The sequence below is a fragment of the Heterodontus francisci genome, chromosome 13, assembly GCF_036365525.1.
Source record: "Heterodontus francisci isolate sHetFra1 chromosome 13, sHetFra1.hap1, whole genome shotgun sequence".
Classification (NCBI taxonomy): Eukaryota; Metazoa; Chordata; class Chondrichthyes; order Heterodontiformes; family Heterodontidae; genus Heterodontus; species Heterodontus francisci.
In genome coordinates, this window is record NC_090383.1 from 25,176,328 (window position 1) to 25,191,502 (window position 15,175).

The window sequence follows — 15,175 nt, forward strand, 5'->3', positions numbered from 1 at the left end:
TTCCCCTTTGCACCGAATTCCCATGAGAACCAAATTCCCACCATCATACTCTGCCCACGTCTCACTCAGGCAAAGTCTCCACTCCGTGCGCTCCTCACTCCGTGCTGTTTAAAAACCTGACTGCTTTTATAGAGCCTATGAGTCACTAGCTAGCTGCTACTGTAATTAACACCTATTGAACCAACTACTTTCCGACGAATTACAGGTAACTGACACTACCAGGCAGGTCTGTTTAACAAGGCAATTTAACTGATTTGAAGTTTGAAAGTTCCGTATCAAAGCCTGACTCTTAATCTAAATTGAATTTGAGAAAAACGCAAAGCTCCTGGTTTGATAAAACCTCTCTCCTGCCTGCCCTCATCTCGCTCTCACCAGCTTCGGAAACCATTTAAGACACGTAAACTCAGAGAGAGAAAAAGTTGCCTATGTGAACAAGGTTTAAAAGGAACACTGGACCCCAACGAAACGCAAGACCATATCTTCAGTCAAGGACTACAGCGAGCTCAAGAAACAGTAGAAAGATATTGCCTCAAACTGTTCTACTTTTCTTCTGCTCTTTTCTGTCCCTGTTGCCATGATCAAACCAGCTCCCCCAGTGGAGACTGCATTGGCACTGCAGGCAAATGATCATGAGATCCGCCTGTCCGAGACTTTCTTTGGAAAGTTATGAGACCCAGGGAATGAATTAAATGGATTTTCCCTAGCTGAGGCTCAGCGGCCGACCCAGTATTACAAGAGTTAGCACAGGCTGCTCAGTCTGAAAGTGAAGCAGAGGGAGTCCCTGATTGCTAATATTTAAAGAATGAGGGACTGATGAGGAAATGGAGTTCTCCTCACAGACCTGAGGGCAAGGAATGGATAGTGGCTCATCAGTTAGTGGTGCCGCAGAGGTATCGGGGAGAAATAGTAAGAAGGGCCCACGAGACTACAGTAGTTGTACGAAAGACCAAAGCATAAGACAGCAGTTTGACTGGCCAAAACTCCACAAAGATGTGGTGGAATACTGCAGGAGTTGCCACATGTGCCAGGTTGAGAGGAACCCCCAACCTAGAATGAAACCTGCACCCTTAAGTCCTGTACTGGTGTTAGGCGGACCCTCCAGCAGAGGGCTGGTGAACTGTAAGGGACCCCCACCGAGAACAAAAAGGGACAGGCAGGCACATGGCCAACAAAAATTTAGCAAGAGAAGGGGGAAAGGTGACCAAGAGGACAGGTTAAAGGAAGTCCGGGAAGAATCCCAGATGAAATCCCCTACTATCTGGTCAACCAACCCCGAAAAATGTGAAAAGTTAGACCCCATATCCTCCTATGTGAATGCAGACTTTAGAAGCACCCTACCAGAGTTGCTAACAGCATTTACAGGAACTTGCAGAGACAAAGAGAGAACTTTAGGGGCAAGAAACCGTGAGGGTGATGCCTCACCTAGTCGAAGTGTCACAGGAGAATGCAGTTATGTCAGAACAAATACCTGCAGGTAGGATTGTCCCAGAGAACAAAGGGGAGAACAACAAAGACTCCTCCCCCACAGTCAGAGGAAAAGGGAATCACCCATCCCCAGAAGTCAAAAGTCTTTGCAAAACTCAGAGGGTTCAGGACAGACCCACCCCCTACTAACTCTCCTAACGAAAAAAAAAAGGGGAAATTAAAGCAGCCCTGGCACCCAAAACAGACCATTTTTAATGAGCTCTAAGATTGGTGAATTAATGGAAATGAATGGTTTTCTTCCTGTATCTTATATTTCTCTCAAACTCTGTAATGAAATGCGCCATTTTTCTTCAAATCGCATTTCATTGCTCTGGGTGTGGGGGAGTCAGGCAAACCCCCCACCTGCCAAGAGTGAGGCACACATGATTTCGCCACGAGTATTAAAACTTAAAATTGCAAGACCCTGACTGGAAGGACACTTGCATAGTACTAGCAGTGTTGGAACAAAAGGAACCCAGTCATTGCTTCCCCAATACACAGAAGTGGTCAGACCAGTTTTAGTCACATGACTAGCTGGCTGTTGAGATTTGAACTCCCAACAAAGGATTCAAACTCTGAAAGCTCCTGGTTTGATAAGACCTCTCTCCTGCCTGCCTTCATCTCGCTATCACCAGTTTCAGAAACCACTGAAGACATGTAAACTCAGGGAGAGAAAAAGTCTCCGACATGAACAAGGTTTAAAAAGAACACTGTGCCCCAGTGAAACGCAAGACCATATCTTCAATCAAGGACTAGAGCGAGCTCGAGAAACAGTAACAAGATATTGCCTCAAACAGTTCTACTCATCTTTTTTTCTGTTCTTTTCTGTCCCTATTTGCATGTGTATATCGCGTGTGCATGTTAGCGTGGGCACATTGTATACCCGTAGGCATGAGCCGTATTACAGTTTAAGTTTAAGGTTTACTAAATTTCATCTTTCTTCTTTAAACCAAAGAAAGCCCGTTTGTGCTCATTTCTTTGCCTTATAATTGGAAAGTTGTGAACAAGGATTCACAAAGGGGGAGCTCAATACACAGTGTGTTTAAAATTAAACCCTTTACAATAAGACCAGATAAAGATAGTAACAGACCCCCAGACATCTTTCTCACCCGTTCGTAACATCCTGTTGCCCCTTCCTCTTATTTGACTGCAAGAGGGGAGCCTGAGACCCCCTCCTCACCTGGCCGTAACAGCTGTCATAGGCACAAGGGGCCAAACAGTCTCCTTCTGCACTATATGACTCTAGGTATGCTGTGAAATTAATCAGTTTGAGAGATTCGTATGTGACCTTGTTTCGCACTTGCTCAAGTCCACCCTCCAAAAGATTAAAGAGTGTAAAAGACATATATTTCCAGTTCAGATCACAAGGGGACACTTGTTATACCCCTGGGTTTCACTATCATATTGTTGGATATTAAGCAGTTCAGAAACACCCTGAAACAAAATGGCCAGGCCACTTACATGAGTGACGAGTACTGCTGTATCAGACAGTATATAGGAACATAGGACGAGGAGACTCAATTAGAATATCTACGCCAATCCCAAAACGTATAACACTGTACTTGAAAGTAATTAATATTCTTTGCAATGTTTTTGAGAAATCATAAACTGATTTTTAAATGTGTGAGCCTTTCTTTTTATCTCTGCAACTAGTTGACTGCAGAGATGGGCAGCTCTATCCCTACCTGTTATATAAGGGATAGCATGAAGACTCTGTTTGATTTTCAGGCATTTTTCCATCTGGTAGAAACCCATATTCCACCCAGAGAAGGTTACCTGCAAAGGTATGTGCAGCATCTGCTGAAAGCCAAAATGGCAAAGCCAAGCAAATTGAAACGACATGACCTATTGGTCAATGGATCAAGGTCCTACGATGGGAGAATCCATCTCAGTCTGTTCCTGCAGTGATGCAGTCTTTTAAAAGGTCCTCCAACAGCAGAAAATGAAGATCCTAATTAAGACTTCCATAGACCGAGCTGGGTGTCCACTGGGAGTAGTTTTGGGGAACTTGATAACTGTGGCATTTGAAAAGTGGATAGCAAAAATCAAGTCTTCAAATGTATGATTTTTTTCCCCAAAAGGCATTTGTGAAATTGCTTGTGTCTGTCGGGATTTTTGTTGTTGCCTGCCTTCGGGCTTTTTTGGTGACCATTGCCAGACCATTGAAAAGCAGACTTATGGCAACATTGTAAGTATCTGATTGCACATATTAACTTAGTATTACAGACTTCTCCAAGTTAAGTGTCATTATGAATTTCAAAGACTTTGGGGTTTTATTTGCTTTGGAAGAGTGATTCTGAGTTTAAATAAAGTTTTGTATGCTCGTGAAATCTGCTGTGGTTGCCACTCCTGCCATTAATTTTACTTCTAAATGATATATATTAATGCATGTGAATGCAAGGGGCATGATTAGTAAGTTTGCAGATGACACCAAAATTGGCGGTATGGTGGACAGTGAAGAAGGTTGTCTAAGGTTACAACAGGATATAGATCAACTGGGAAAGTGGGCAAGGGAGTGGCAAATGGAATTTAATGCAGACAAGTGTGAAGAGATGCATTTTGGGAAGTTAAACCAGGGACATGTACAGGGAATGGCAGGGCCCTGGGGAGTGTTCTTCAGCAGAGAGACCTTGGCCTGCAAGTACATAGTTCCCTGAAAGTGGCAACACAGGTAGACAGGGTGCTGAAGGCGGCGTATGGCATGCTTGCCTTCACTGGCCGAGGCATTGAGTACAAGAGTTGGGACGTCATGTTACAGTTGCACATGACGTTGGTTAGGCCGCATTTGGAGTAGTGTGTGCAGTTCTGGTCGCCGCACTACAGGAAAGATGTGATTAAGCTAGAGAGGGTACAGAAAAGATTCACAAGGACGTTGCCTGGTTTGGAGGGCTTGAGTTATAAAGAGAGATTGGATAGGCTGGGTCTGTTTTCTCTGGAGCAAAGGAGGCTGAGAGGAGACATGATAGAGGTATATAAAATTATGAGAGGCATAGATAGGGTAGATAGCCAGAGTCTGTTTCCCATGGCAGGGGTGACTAAAACTGGGGGGCATAGATTTAAGATGAGAGGGAGGAGATTTAAATGGGATCAAAGGGGTACATTTTTCACACAAAGAATAGTGGGTATCTGGAATGAGCTGCCAGAGGAGGTGGTGGAGGCAGGAACAGTAGCAACATTTAAGAGGCATCTGGACAGGTACTTGAATGAGCAAGGCATAGAGGGATATGGAATTAATGCAGGCAGATGGGATTAGTATAGATAGACATTATGGTCGGCATGGACGCGGTGGGCCGAAGGGCCTGTTTCTATGCTGTACGACTCTATGACTCTAAAGCTAATTTGTAGTTTATAGTCTGAGATATAGGGCCCGATATTAACAGGTTAATTGGGTGGGATTTGAATTACTTAAAATCTTGCCATATTGTCTGGAGAGATAGGATAGTACAAAGTGTGTCGTACCAGAATCAGTGAGCTATACCAGCAGTAAAACTGGTTATTGTTCACTCTGGGAGCACGACTTCCACATTACTTCACACGAAAGACTACCTTCCAATTGACAGGAAGCACTCACTTGCCTGTAGAAGCAACACATCGCACTGAGAATGAGAAAAATATCTGGAGAATATCAGAATTAGAACATTGATCAGTGTCAGAGTGAAGAATCATCAGGCATCACAGCCACAGTCGGTGCTGATGACAGACAATTTTTCGAATTAGATTTGCATTTGATGCACTCTTCAGTAAGGCCTGAAAGCACTGAAAACTATTACGTAGACTCTAGGCTGAAAAGTCAAGACAAATCTGGCAGCATTAGAAATCGAAATACCAAGAGGTGATCATGACTATTGGATAGTACATGCTCACTTAAACCTGATTTTCCAAACACAATTTTTTTCAATTCCATACATCAAATTTGAAAGAAAGAAAATCTCAAAATTGCTTGAAATGGACTAAAATTGCAAAAATGAAATGAACCAACTACACTGTGAACACTGCAAGCCAAAACATTTTCCTGCTTGAGTAGAACAAGCTGAAGCCTCTCAACAGCAGCACACATTTCATACATTAGGGCAGGAACGGTCAATGAATGACATTTTCAATACTCAACATCAAAACTCTTTAAAGGCAAATCATCCTTTATAGGATTTCTCAATCCACAATGGCACTTGTGTTCAGCCCTCTTTTAAACTGCATTGATTCAACAATTAATTTCTTTCATAATTTTGCTTTCGACACATTGACATAATTAGTTTTTCCCCCTCATTTCTCATAGCAGATATACCATATTCAGTTTGTATTATAACACAACCACAGTCCAAACCGGAAATACTTTTCTCCCACTTTGAGAGGAGTTTAAAAATCACATTTTATTTCTACTTAAAAACGTCACCTTTTGGCACACATAGTTTATAACCTGTGGAAGAGCCTGTCACTCTAGCATTGGCCTTTATAGCCACTCCAGGCGCTGCTCCACATACCACTGACCACCTCCAGGCACTTACCCATTGTCTCTCGAGATAAGGAGGCCAAAGAAGTAGTTTATAATACGGGAAATTTGCATAAGCATCGCAAAAAGATGAAATTCCAAAAATAATTGTGTCAGATTAAGGTTTTTTGGTTTCACAGCTTACCTCAGCTAAGTCTTCAAAACAGCTTCCCACTAATGGATGAGGGCTACCTTCATCTGTCATTTCCACAGTATCTTCAATCAGCCCCAATAACTTGACAGTCAACTCGTGGATATCCACAATACGACTAAATATGGTTTCTACATCCTGTGAGAAGACAATGATAAAATCTTAAAAAGAAAGCTTCTCATGATCCACAAAAGAAACATACAAACCAGCAATACAGGCAACTTTAGAGATTATTACCAAAGGTTTAAGCACCAAATATCAACTGCATCTGAGTGTGCAAGGCAATGAACAACTTGCCCGTTGGCAAGGTTCTTCATTCGTAAGAGCAGTGTTTCTTTAGTAAATGCCAAGCTTGTGGGAGGATATCTACTTTGACATATACAATGCTTGATATCTAGATAACAAACTACCTTTCAATTGAAGTTATTCCTCTCCTTTACAATAATTTTAAGGAACAGCAATTTCCTGTAGATGAAATTCTAAAATTCCCCAGAATTTTGGCTGAGATCAAATAGGGCTGTTGACGACATTGTCAAGAGTTTGATGAAGCATCTACACAAAACTAGAACTTTCAGCCTAACAGTCTTCAGAAGCAATGAACTGAGTGAATAAAAAGTAGGGGAATGTATAATCAGTTTCAAATCAAAAACTTGGGTACTCAACTGCATAAGAAACTGGGAAAGCAAACAGAATGTTATCGTTTTTTGCAAGGGGAATTGAATACAAAAGTAGGGAGGTTATGCTTCAGTTATACAGGGCGTCGGTGGGACCGCATCTGGGAGGACTGTATTTGTCTCCTTATTTAGGGAAGCATGTAAATGCGCTGGAAGCAGCTCAGAGAAGGTTTACCAGACTAATATCTGGAATGGGCTGGTTGTCTTACGGGGAAATGTTGGACAGGCTAGGCTTGTATCCACTGGAGTTTAGAAGAGTAAGAGGCGACTTGATTGAAACATATAAGATCGTGAGGGATCTTGACAGGGTGAATGTGGAGAGGATGTTTCCTCTTGTGGGAGAATCTAGAACTAGGCGTCACTGTTTAAAAATAAGGGGTCTCCCATTTAAGACAGAGATGAGGAGAATTCTTTCTCACAGAGGGTCGTGAGTCTTTGGAACTCTCTTCCTCAAAAGGTGATGGAAGCAGAGTCTTTGAATATTTGTAAGATAGAGGTAGATAGATTCTTGATAAGCAAGGGGGTGAAAGGTTATCGGGGGTAGGTGGGAATGTGGAGTAATCGGTTCAGCCATGAATTTACTGAATGGTGGAGCAGGCTCGAGGGGACGAGTGGCCTACTCTAGCTCCTAATTCATATATACTAAGCGAGATAAAAGGGGACTTTGACCAGATTAAATGGGGAAAAAAAGGAAACAGAGCTGTAGATCAAGAATGCAAAATAGTTGAACAGAAGATGAAAAGGGTATAAATCAACTTTATTTCAGGAAGAGAAGAAGTAAATCTGAGGTTACTTGGGCTGAAAAGAATCCTCCAGTGGATGACATTCTACCTGACACAAAGGAAGATTTTTTTTTGTCAGAGGCCAATCACCACAGCCCCAGGACAGCACTGCAGGAGTTCCTCAAGAAAGCACCTTTCGCCCAATCATCTTCAATTGCTGCAATGACCTTTCTTCTGCCATAACGTGAGAAAGTGGGTTGTTTGCTGCTGATTCCACAATGTTGAGCTCCACTCACAACTTCTCCAATAATTAAGCAGGCCGTGCTAATGTAGAGCAGGAGCTGGATAACATCTGAGTTTGAATGGTCAAGTGGCAGGTAACATTCATGCCACATAAATGCCAAGTAATGACCATGCCAAACAACAGAAAAGTCCAGCTATCTCCTTTTGACCTCTGTGTTATATTAAGGCTAAAAAATGAGTGTTGCCAATCAGTACCAATGATTGCGGAGAATGTTTCAACTAGAGTATGGTGAGCTCATTTTTGCAACAATTCGATTCTGATAGGTCTGCCTCCTCCACCCTATCAAGTGAAATGTTTTGACAAGATAGATATGTGGGGCTCTAGTGCAGTTGCATCAATTTATCTGCATCCTTGGGTTCACTATAATAGTATGTTCTTTCCTGAAAGCCTCCTGTGAAGCATCTGAGACATTTTGCATATGTCAAAAAATTAGCACTGTAAGCATCAACTATGGCAAGTTTGAAGGCGCCTTCTGTTTTCTTCAAGAAATGACAGAAGAATAAAAGGGAAACAAATTCTGGCAGAAAACTCAGAACAACAATTCAAAATTCTCCACATAGGAACAACAAAGAGCAGGAACACAAATGCCAGTAGTAAGAAGAACAGTAGTGTCATCCTAGGAGAGGCACCTTTATAAAAGGAAAGATCATGTGGACAGCTTTGTGATGTCAATTTCTTGTGCTGTTGATGACATATTCTTACAGCAGTGGAATTTATTTAACCTTCTAACTATTTTAAGTTGCAATATTTGTATTACAATTTTATGAAACTTTTATCTAAATAAACACTTCAATAAATATGCAAAACAAATAAATATTTTCAGTGTTAAAAATCAAATTTTTTACTTTTGGAAATTTATTGCCATCTAGTGCTAAGTATTGAAAATGCAGTTGTTGACATTCCAAAAAACACTACGTAATATAAATGTAAGTTTTCCTGTGATCTTTTTAAAAAATGAAAAATTTCTAAAATAAAGACTATAAATCCATATCTTAAGGCGTGTTAAAAATAAACAGAAGTTTTATTCTTTTCCCAACTATGAAACAAAAACATATTTCACTTTGAGTTCAATGTTAAAAAATACCCATATGTCTTCTTACCGAATGCTTGGAGAATTAACTGAAATTTCCAGTATGGTGACAGCTAAAATAAAATACTTCTATAGCAACAAAGAAAATCAAACTAGGCTGCTGTGGATTGAAAAGACAGGTCCAGTGGCAATATAGGTTTGAGATCTAAGCCACACAATTGCTGGGATGCACAGGGGTCAGCAACGCATCTGTGGTAAAAGATTTTGAGGTCCATGACTAGTAATTTCAGGAATGAGAAATTTCCAATTGGCTTTTTTCCCAGTCAAATCTGACTTTAAAAAACTTCACGGCTGTCAGTTTCACAGCTGGCAGATTTTTTTTTAAGAGTGCAAGCAGTGCTTCCAAATCAAACAAGTTCAGGGTTTTCAGCACTTTTGATTTTCTTTAAAAAGCCCGCCGGAAAACGACAGGGGGGGGGGGAAAGAGAGAGGGGGAGAGACCGCGGGGGGGGGGGGGGGGGGAGAGAAAGAGAGGGAGAGACAGCAGGGGGGGGGGGGGGGAAGGGGAGAGAGACAGCGGGGGGGGGGGGGAGATGGATGGATGGAGAGAAAGAGAGAGGCGAGTAATATGGACACAAAGAGGACAGATGGGGAGAGTGATAGACAGAGAGAGAGGAGAGAAATGGACACTCAGAGGGGAGAAAGATGGACACAGAGAGATGACAGAGACTGACACATAGAGGGAGAGAGCAAGCAACAGGGGTGAGAAACAGATCAAGGTCACACCGGACAGATGGACATCAATCTGGATTCTCCGGATCGTTACATCAAGTAACATAAAGTGCGGGCAGACATTGATTACTTGAGCAAGCAAAAACAATGCCAGGTGCTCACTAAATAGGGAGAAATGCGTTTTAAATCGGACTGTGTTTTGATGGCATTCGGTTGACTGCACACTTTATATACAAATTAATTGCCCCCACGTCCCTGGTTGAGTCAATAATTTTGTGAAATGTCAGTGGTGCAACATGTTGGTGCCTATCCCTTGGATTGCACTTAGGAGAGGAACAGAGCCTGTATACTTACACATGCACATGTCTCCTGGCAGCCAAATAACTTAGAAACGGGCTGCACAGCACTTTAGCTATTGATGAAGTTTAGAAGGCACAATAAAGGGAAGGAAATGGCAGGGTTTTTTGATAAAAAGAGGGCAACAAACTTAAGAGGATTCATACATTTGAAAAACATCTTCATAAAATTTACAACATACGTTTGCAGAAAACAGCTTAGCATCTGATACAAAGGGTTCCCTGAAGACTTTGATGATGAGATTCAATTCTCTTAGATACTGTCGAATCTCAGACATGTACATCTTCACTAAATCATAGTAAGTTTGTTTGCCAGTGGTAATGGGTTCCTCTTCAATCACACCTAGATCTTCCTCATCTTGATGGAACATATCCATTAGTACCTAGAAAACACAATTTTTGTTTTCATTTTCTGTATTGTGCAATTGGAAAATATTGATTACACACATGGGAGAGTGGTTTGCATTCTTCAGGTAAGCATCTTCCACATGCAACTAAGGTAAATACATGGGTAAATTTCCAACTGGAAGAAATTGCAGAAACTTTGAGCACGGCTTCGCTGCTGTAACTTTCCCTTCCATACTATAAAAATAATTTCTTCTCCGAAGCATCATCAGTTCTTTGCTCAGGTGTACCAAGACAATGATTAGCATAAACTACCCATCACAAAGACCTCAGAGCAACTAAAAAGAATTTTCCAAGTGAGAAGCTATTTTCAATTCAAACTCTGCACCCACTGGTTTATGCAAGACCAGATTGAGGTGCTACACTGGCACCACAGGTTTCCCATTTGGATTCATTTTCTATCTTCCCTTCACCAGTTTGGAGAAAACAAGGGATCTTAGAGCAAATGGAACGTGAAAAACCACAAGGACACTCACTCAGCTCGATTTTAAATCCAGTGATTCAAAGGTCGATAAATCATACCGAGCCTAACATACTCTAGCAACTGATGCAATTAAATCCTCAACAGATAAGTCTCCATTAGTCAGCATGCTTACTTGTTCTTTCACTGGGAGCACAGACATTAGACACCTATAAATCTGGCAAGAGTTGCATGGAATGAACAGAATCAAGTTGCAAAGCCATGAAGGGAGACTGAGAAAGATGGGAACACAAGAAATAGGAGCAAGAGTAGGCCAGTCGGCCTGCTCCGCCATTCAAATAGATCATGGCTGCTCATCTACGTCCAGGCCATTATTCCCTACTATTCCCATATCCCTTGATGTCATTAGCATCCAAAAATCTTTCGATTTCTGTCCTTGAGCCATGCTCAATGATTGAACTTCCACAGCCCTCTGGGATAGAGAATTCCAAAGACTCACCACCCCGAGTGAAGAAATTCCTCCTCATCTCAGAAACAGACCGAGATTCCCCTACAACTGGGAACCTCAACCTCTTGAAGAAGTTGAGCAACAAGGGCGAGGATTTTATCCAGGCGACGGGGCTCTCGGCCGCCGTCAAAAGTGCTGGCAAGAACCCCCCATTGCCCCTTCTGTGGGAGGCCCACTGAATCAAGTGGCAATAAGGCACTTAACTGGACAGCAGTGGACCTTCCAGAGGATCAAGGACCCCAGCGACAGAAGACCTGCCCTCGGAGATCTGCCAGCCAAGTAGTGGACAATTAGTGACGAGTCCATACATGAACACCAGTATTCTTGGTAAAAGATTTTGAGGTCCATGACTGGTAATTTCAGAGATGACAAATTTCTCATTGGCTTCTTCTTTCTGACCAGACAGGCTTTAAAAAAAAATTGCAACTGTCAGTTTCATAGCGGACTGTTGCTGAGAGTGGGTTTACCTGGTAAGTTCCGATTTTTTTTTTAAACAGCCCACTAGAAAACCACGAAGCTGTGCGAAGTTCAGAGGAGTGGGAGAGGGGAGGGAGGGAGATGGAGAGATGAACAGGGAGAGGAGTGAGGTGAGGGGGGGGGGAAGAGAGAGAGAGAGAGAGAGAGAGAGAAGGGGGGGGGGAAGAGAGAAGGGGGGGGGAAGAGAGAAGGGGGGGGGAAGAGAGAAGGGGGGGGGAGAGAGAAGGGGGGGGGAGAGAGAAGGGGGGGGAGAGAAGGGGGGGGGAGAGAGAAGGGGGGGGGAGAGAGAAGGGGGGGGAGAGAGAAGGGGGGGGGAGAGAGAAGGGGGGGGGAGAGAGAAGGGGGGGGGAGAGAGAAGGGGGGGGAGAGAGAAGGGGGGGGGAGAGAGAAGGGGGGGGAGAGAGAAGGGGGGGGAGAGAGAAGGGGGGGGGAGAGAGAAGGGGGGGGGAGAGAGAAGGGGGGGGAGAGAGAAGGGGGGGAGAGAGAAGGGGGGGGGGAGAGAGAAGGGGGGGGGGAGAGAGAAGGGGGGGGAGAGAGAAGGGGGGGGGAGAGAGAAGGGGGGGGAGAGAGAAGGGGGGGGAGAGAGAAGGGGGGGGAGAGAGAAGGGGGGGGAGAGAGAAGGGGGGGGGGAGAGAGAAGGGGGGGGGGAGAGAGAAGGGGGGGGAGAGAGAAGGGGGGGGAAGAGAAGGGGGGGGAAGAGAAGGGGGGGGAAGAGAAGGGGGGGGGAAGAGAAGGGGGAGGGAGAGAAGGGGGAGGGAGAGAAGGGGGAGGGAGAGAAGGGGGAGGGAGAGAAGGGGGAGGGAGAGAAGGGGGAGGGAGAGAAGGGGGAGGGAGAGAAGGGGGAGGGAGAGAAGGGGGAGGGAGAGAAGGGGGAGGGAGAGAAGGGGGAGGGAGAGAAGGGGGAGGGAGAGAAGGGGGAGGGAGAGAAGGGGGAGGGAGAGAAGGGGGAGGGAGAGAAGGGGGAGGGAGAGAAGGGGGAGGGAGAGAAGGGGGAGGGAGAGAAGGGGGAGGAAGAGATGGGGGAGGAAGAGATGGGGGAGGAAGAGATGGGGGAGGAAGAGATGGGGGAGGAAGAGATGGGGGAGGAAGAGATGGGGGAGGAAGAGATGGGGGAGGAAGAGATGGGGGAGGAAGAGATGGGGGAGGAAGAGATGGGGGAGGAAGAGATGGGGGAGGAAGAGATGGGGGAGGAAGAGATGGGGGAGGAAGAGATGGGGGAGGAAGAGATGGGGGAGGAAGAGATGGGGGAGGAAGAGATGGGGGAGGAAGAGATGGGGGAGGAAGAGATGGGGGAGGAAGAGATGGGGGAGGAAGAGATGGGGGAGGAAGAGATGGGGGAGGAAGAGATGGGGGAGGAAGAGATGGGGGAGGGGAGAGGGGTGTATGAGGGAGACAGGGGGGAGGATGAGAGAGAGGGAGAGAGAGAGAGGGAGAGAGAGAGAGGGAGAGAGAGGGAGGGAGGAGGCAGGGGGAGTGGGGGCGGGAGGGAGGTATAGTGGCGGGAGGGAGGTACAGTAGCGTGAGGGAGATGGGCAACGGAGAGAGCGCACTCGCAGGAGCAACAGAGAGCGAGCGGGTGGGCAATGGAGAGAAAGAGCGCGCGGGCGGGCAACGGAGAGAAAGAGCGCACGGGCGGGCAACGGAGAGAGATAGCGCGGGCGGGCAACGGAGAGAGATAGCGCGGGCAACGGACAGAGCGTGCGCGGGCAACAGAGAGAGAGCGTGAGCGAACATGGGGAAAACGAGAGTGGGTGAGGAAATTGAGAGCAGCACGTGTGGGCAAGGGAACAGAGCGAGAGTGTGTGGGGGAAGAGAGAGAACGTGCCCGACGCAGCGGAGAGCAGAGAGAGAGCGCGTGCGGGCAGGGAGTGTGGAAGAGAGCGCGTGCGTGGTCGGGGGCAGGGGGAAGAGAGGGGGTCGGAGTGCCCGCGCGAGTGAGCACAGGGCAAGAGAGACAGAACAGATGATTTGATTAATAAGATAAATTTTTAATGTCTTTATCTTTCTGAAATTGTATCGCTGGCAACCAATGTATGAAAAAAATTATATCGTGGCCCCCCCACCTCCCAAGCAAAAAGGTTGGACATCCCTGCTCCATTCTTTAACCTTGTGTTTTAAAGTAACATACAAACATATGAATTCGAGCAGAAGTAGGCCACTCGGCCCTTTTTTATATACTTATATACTTTTTTATTCTTCCTGCCAAAGTGGACAATTTCCCACTTTCCCACATTATACTCCATTTGCCAGGTCTTTGCCCACTCACTTAACCTATCTATATCCCTTTGTAGCCCCCTTATGTCCTCTTCACAAGTTACTTTCCTACCTATAATTGTGTCATCAGTAAATTTAACAACCATATCTTGGGTCCCTTCATCCAAGTCATTTATACAAATTGCAAAATGTTGAGGCCCCAGCACTGATCCCTGTGGCACACCACTCATTGCATCTTGCCAACCAGAAAATGACCCAGTTATGCCTAGTCTCTGTTTCCGGTTAGCTAGCCAATCTGCTATCCATGCCAATATGTTACCCTCTACACCATTAGCTTTTATTTTCTGCAAGAACCTTTGATGTGGCACCATCAAATGCCTTCTGAAAACCTAAGTACAGTACATCCACTGGTTCCCCTTTTTCCACAGCACATGTTACTTCTTCAAAGAACTCCAATAAATTGGCTAAACATGATTTCCCTTTCACAAAACCATGTCGACTCTGCCTGATTACCTTCAATTTATCTAAATGCCCTGCTATAACGTCTTTAATAATAGCTTCTAACATTTTCCCTAAGACAGACGTGAAGCTAACTGGCCTGTAGTTTCCTGCTTTCTGTCTCCCTCCCTTTTTGAATAAAGCAGTTACAGCGGCACAGTGGCGCAGTGGTTAGCACCGCAGCCTCACAGCTCCAGGCACCCGGGTTCGATTCCGGGTACTGCCTGTGTGGAGTTTGCAAGTTCTCCCTGTGTCTGCGTGGGTTTTCTCCGGGTGCTCCGGTTTCCTCCCACAAGCCCAAAGACTTGCAGGTTGATAGGTAAATTGACCATTATAAATTGACCCTAGTATAGATAGGTGGTAGGGAAATATAGGGACAGGTGGGGATGTTTGGTAGGAATATGGGATTAGTGTAGGATTGGCATAGATGGGTGGTTGATGTTCGGCACAGACTCGGTGGGCCGAAGGGCCTGTTCCAGTGCTGTATCTCTAATCAAATCTAATTTTCCAATCTAATAGAACCTTCCCCCGAATCTAGGGAATTTTGGAAAATTAAAACTCACACATCAACTATCTCACGAGCCACTTCTTTTAGCACCCTAGGATGAAGTCCATCAGGACCCGGGGACCTGTCAGCCTGCAGCTCCAACAATAACCTAGCAGCTCTGTTATTTCAAAGGCTGCATCTGCTAACAACGCAACCACTAGGTGGCGCAGTACCAGCACATGCGCT

The 15,175-nt window shown here is 45.1% G+C and overlaps 1 protein-coding gene across 3 annotated transcripts in view; it reads right to left on the bottom strand.

Moving 5' to 3' along the window:
• Positions 1 to 15,175, bottom strand: part of LOC137376290 (son of sevenless homolog 1) — a 365,559-nt gene that overhangs the window by 137,744 nt on the left and 212,640 nt on the right. For all 3 annotated transcript variants that reach the window (XM_068044542.1, XM_068044541.1, XM_068044540.1), the window contains exons 5-6: positions 10,102 to 10,302; positions 6,096 to 6,239 (exon numbers count right to left, since the gene is read on the bottom strand). In XM_068044542.1, coding sequence (XP_067900643.1) covers positions 6,096 to 6,239; positions 10,102 to 10,302 — 345 coding nt within the window. The remainder of the gene's footprint in view (positions 1 to 6,095; positions 6,240 to 10,101; positions 10,303 to 15,175) is intronic.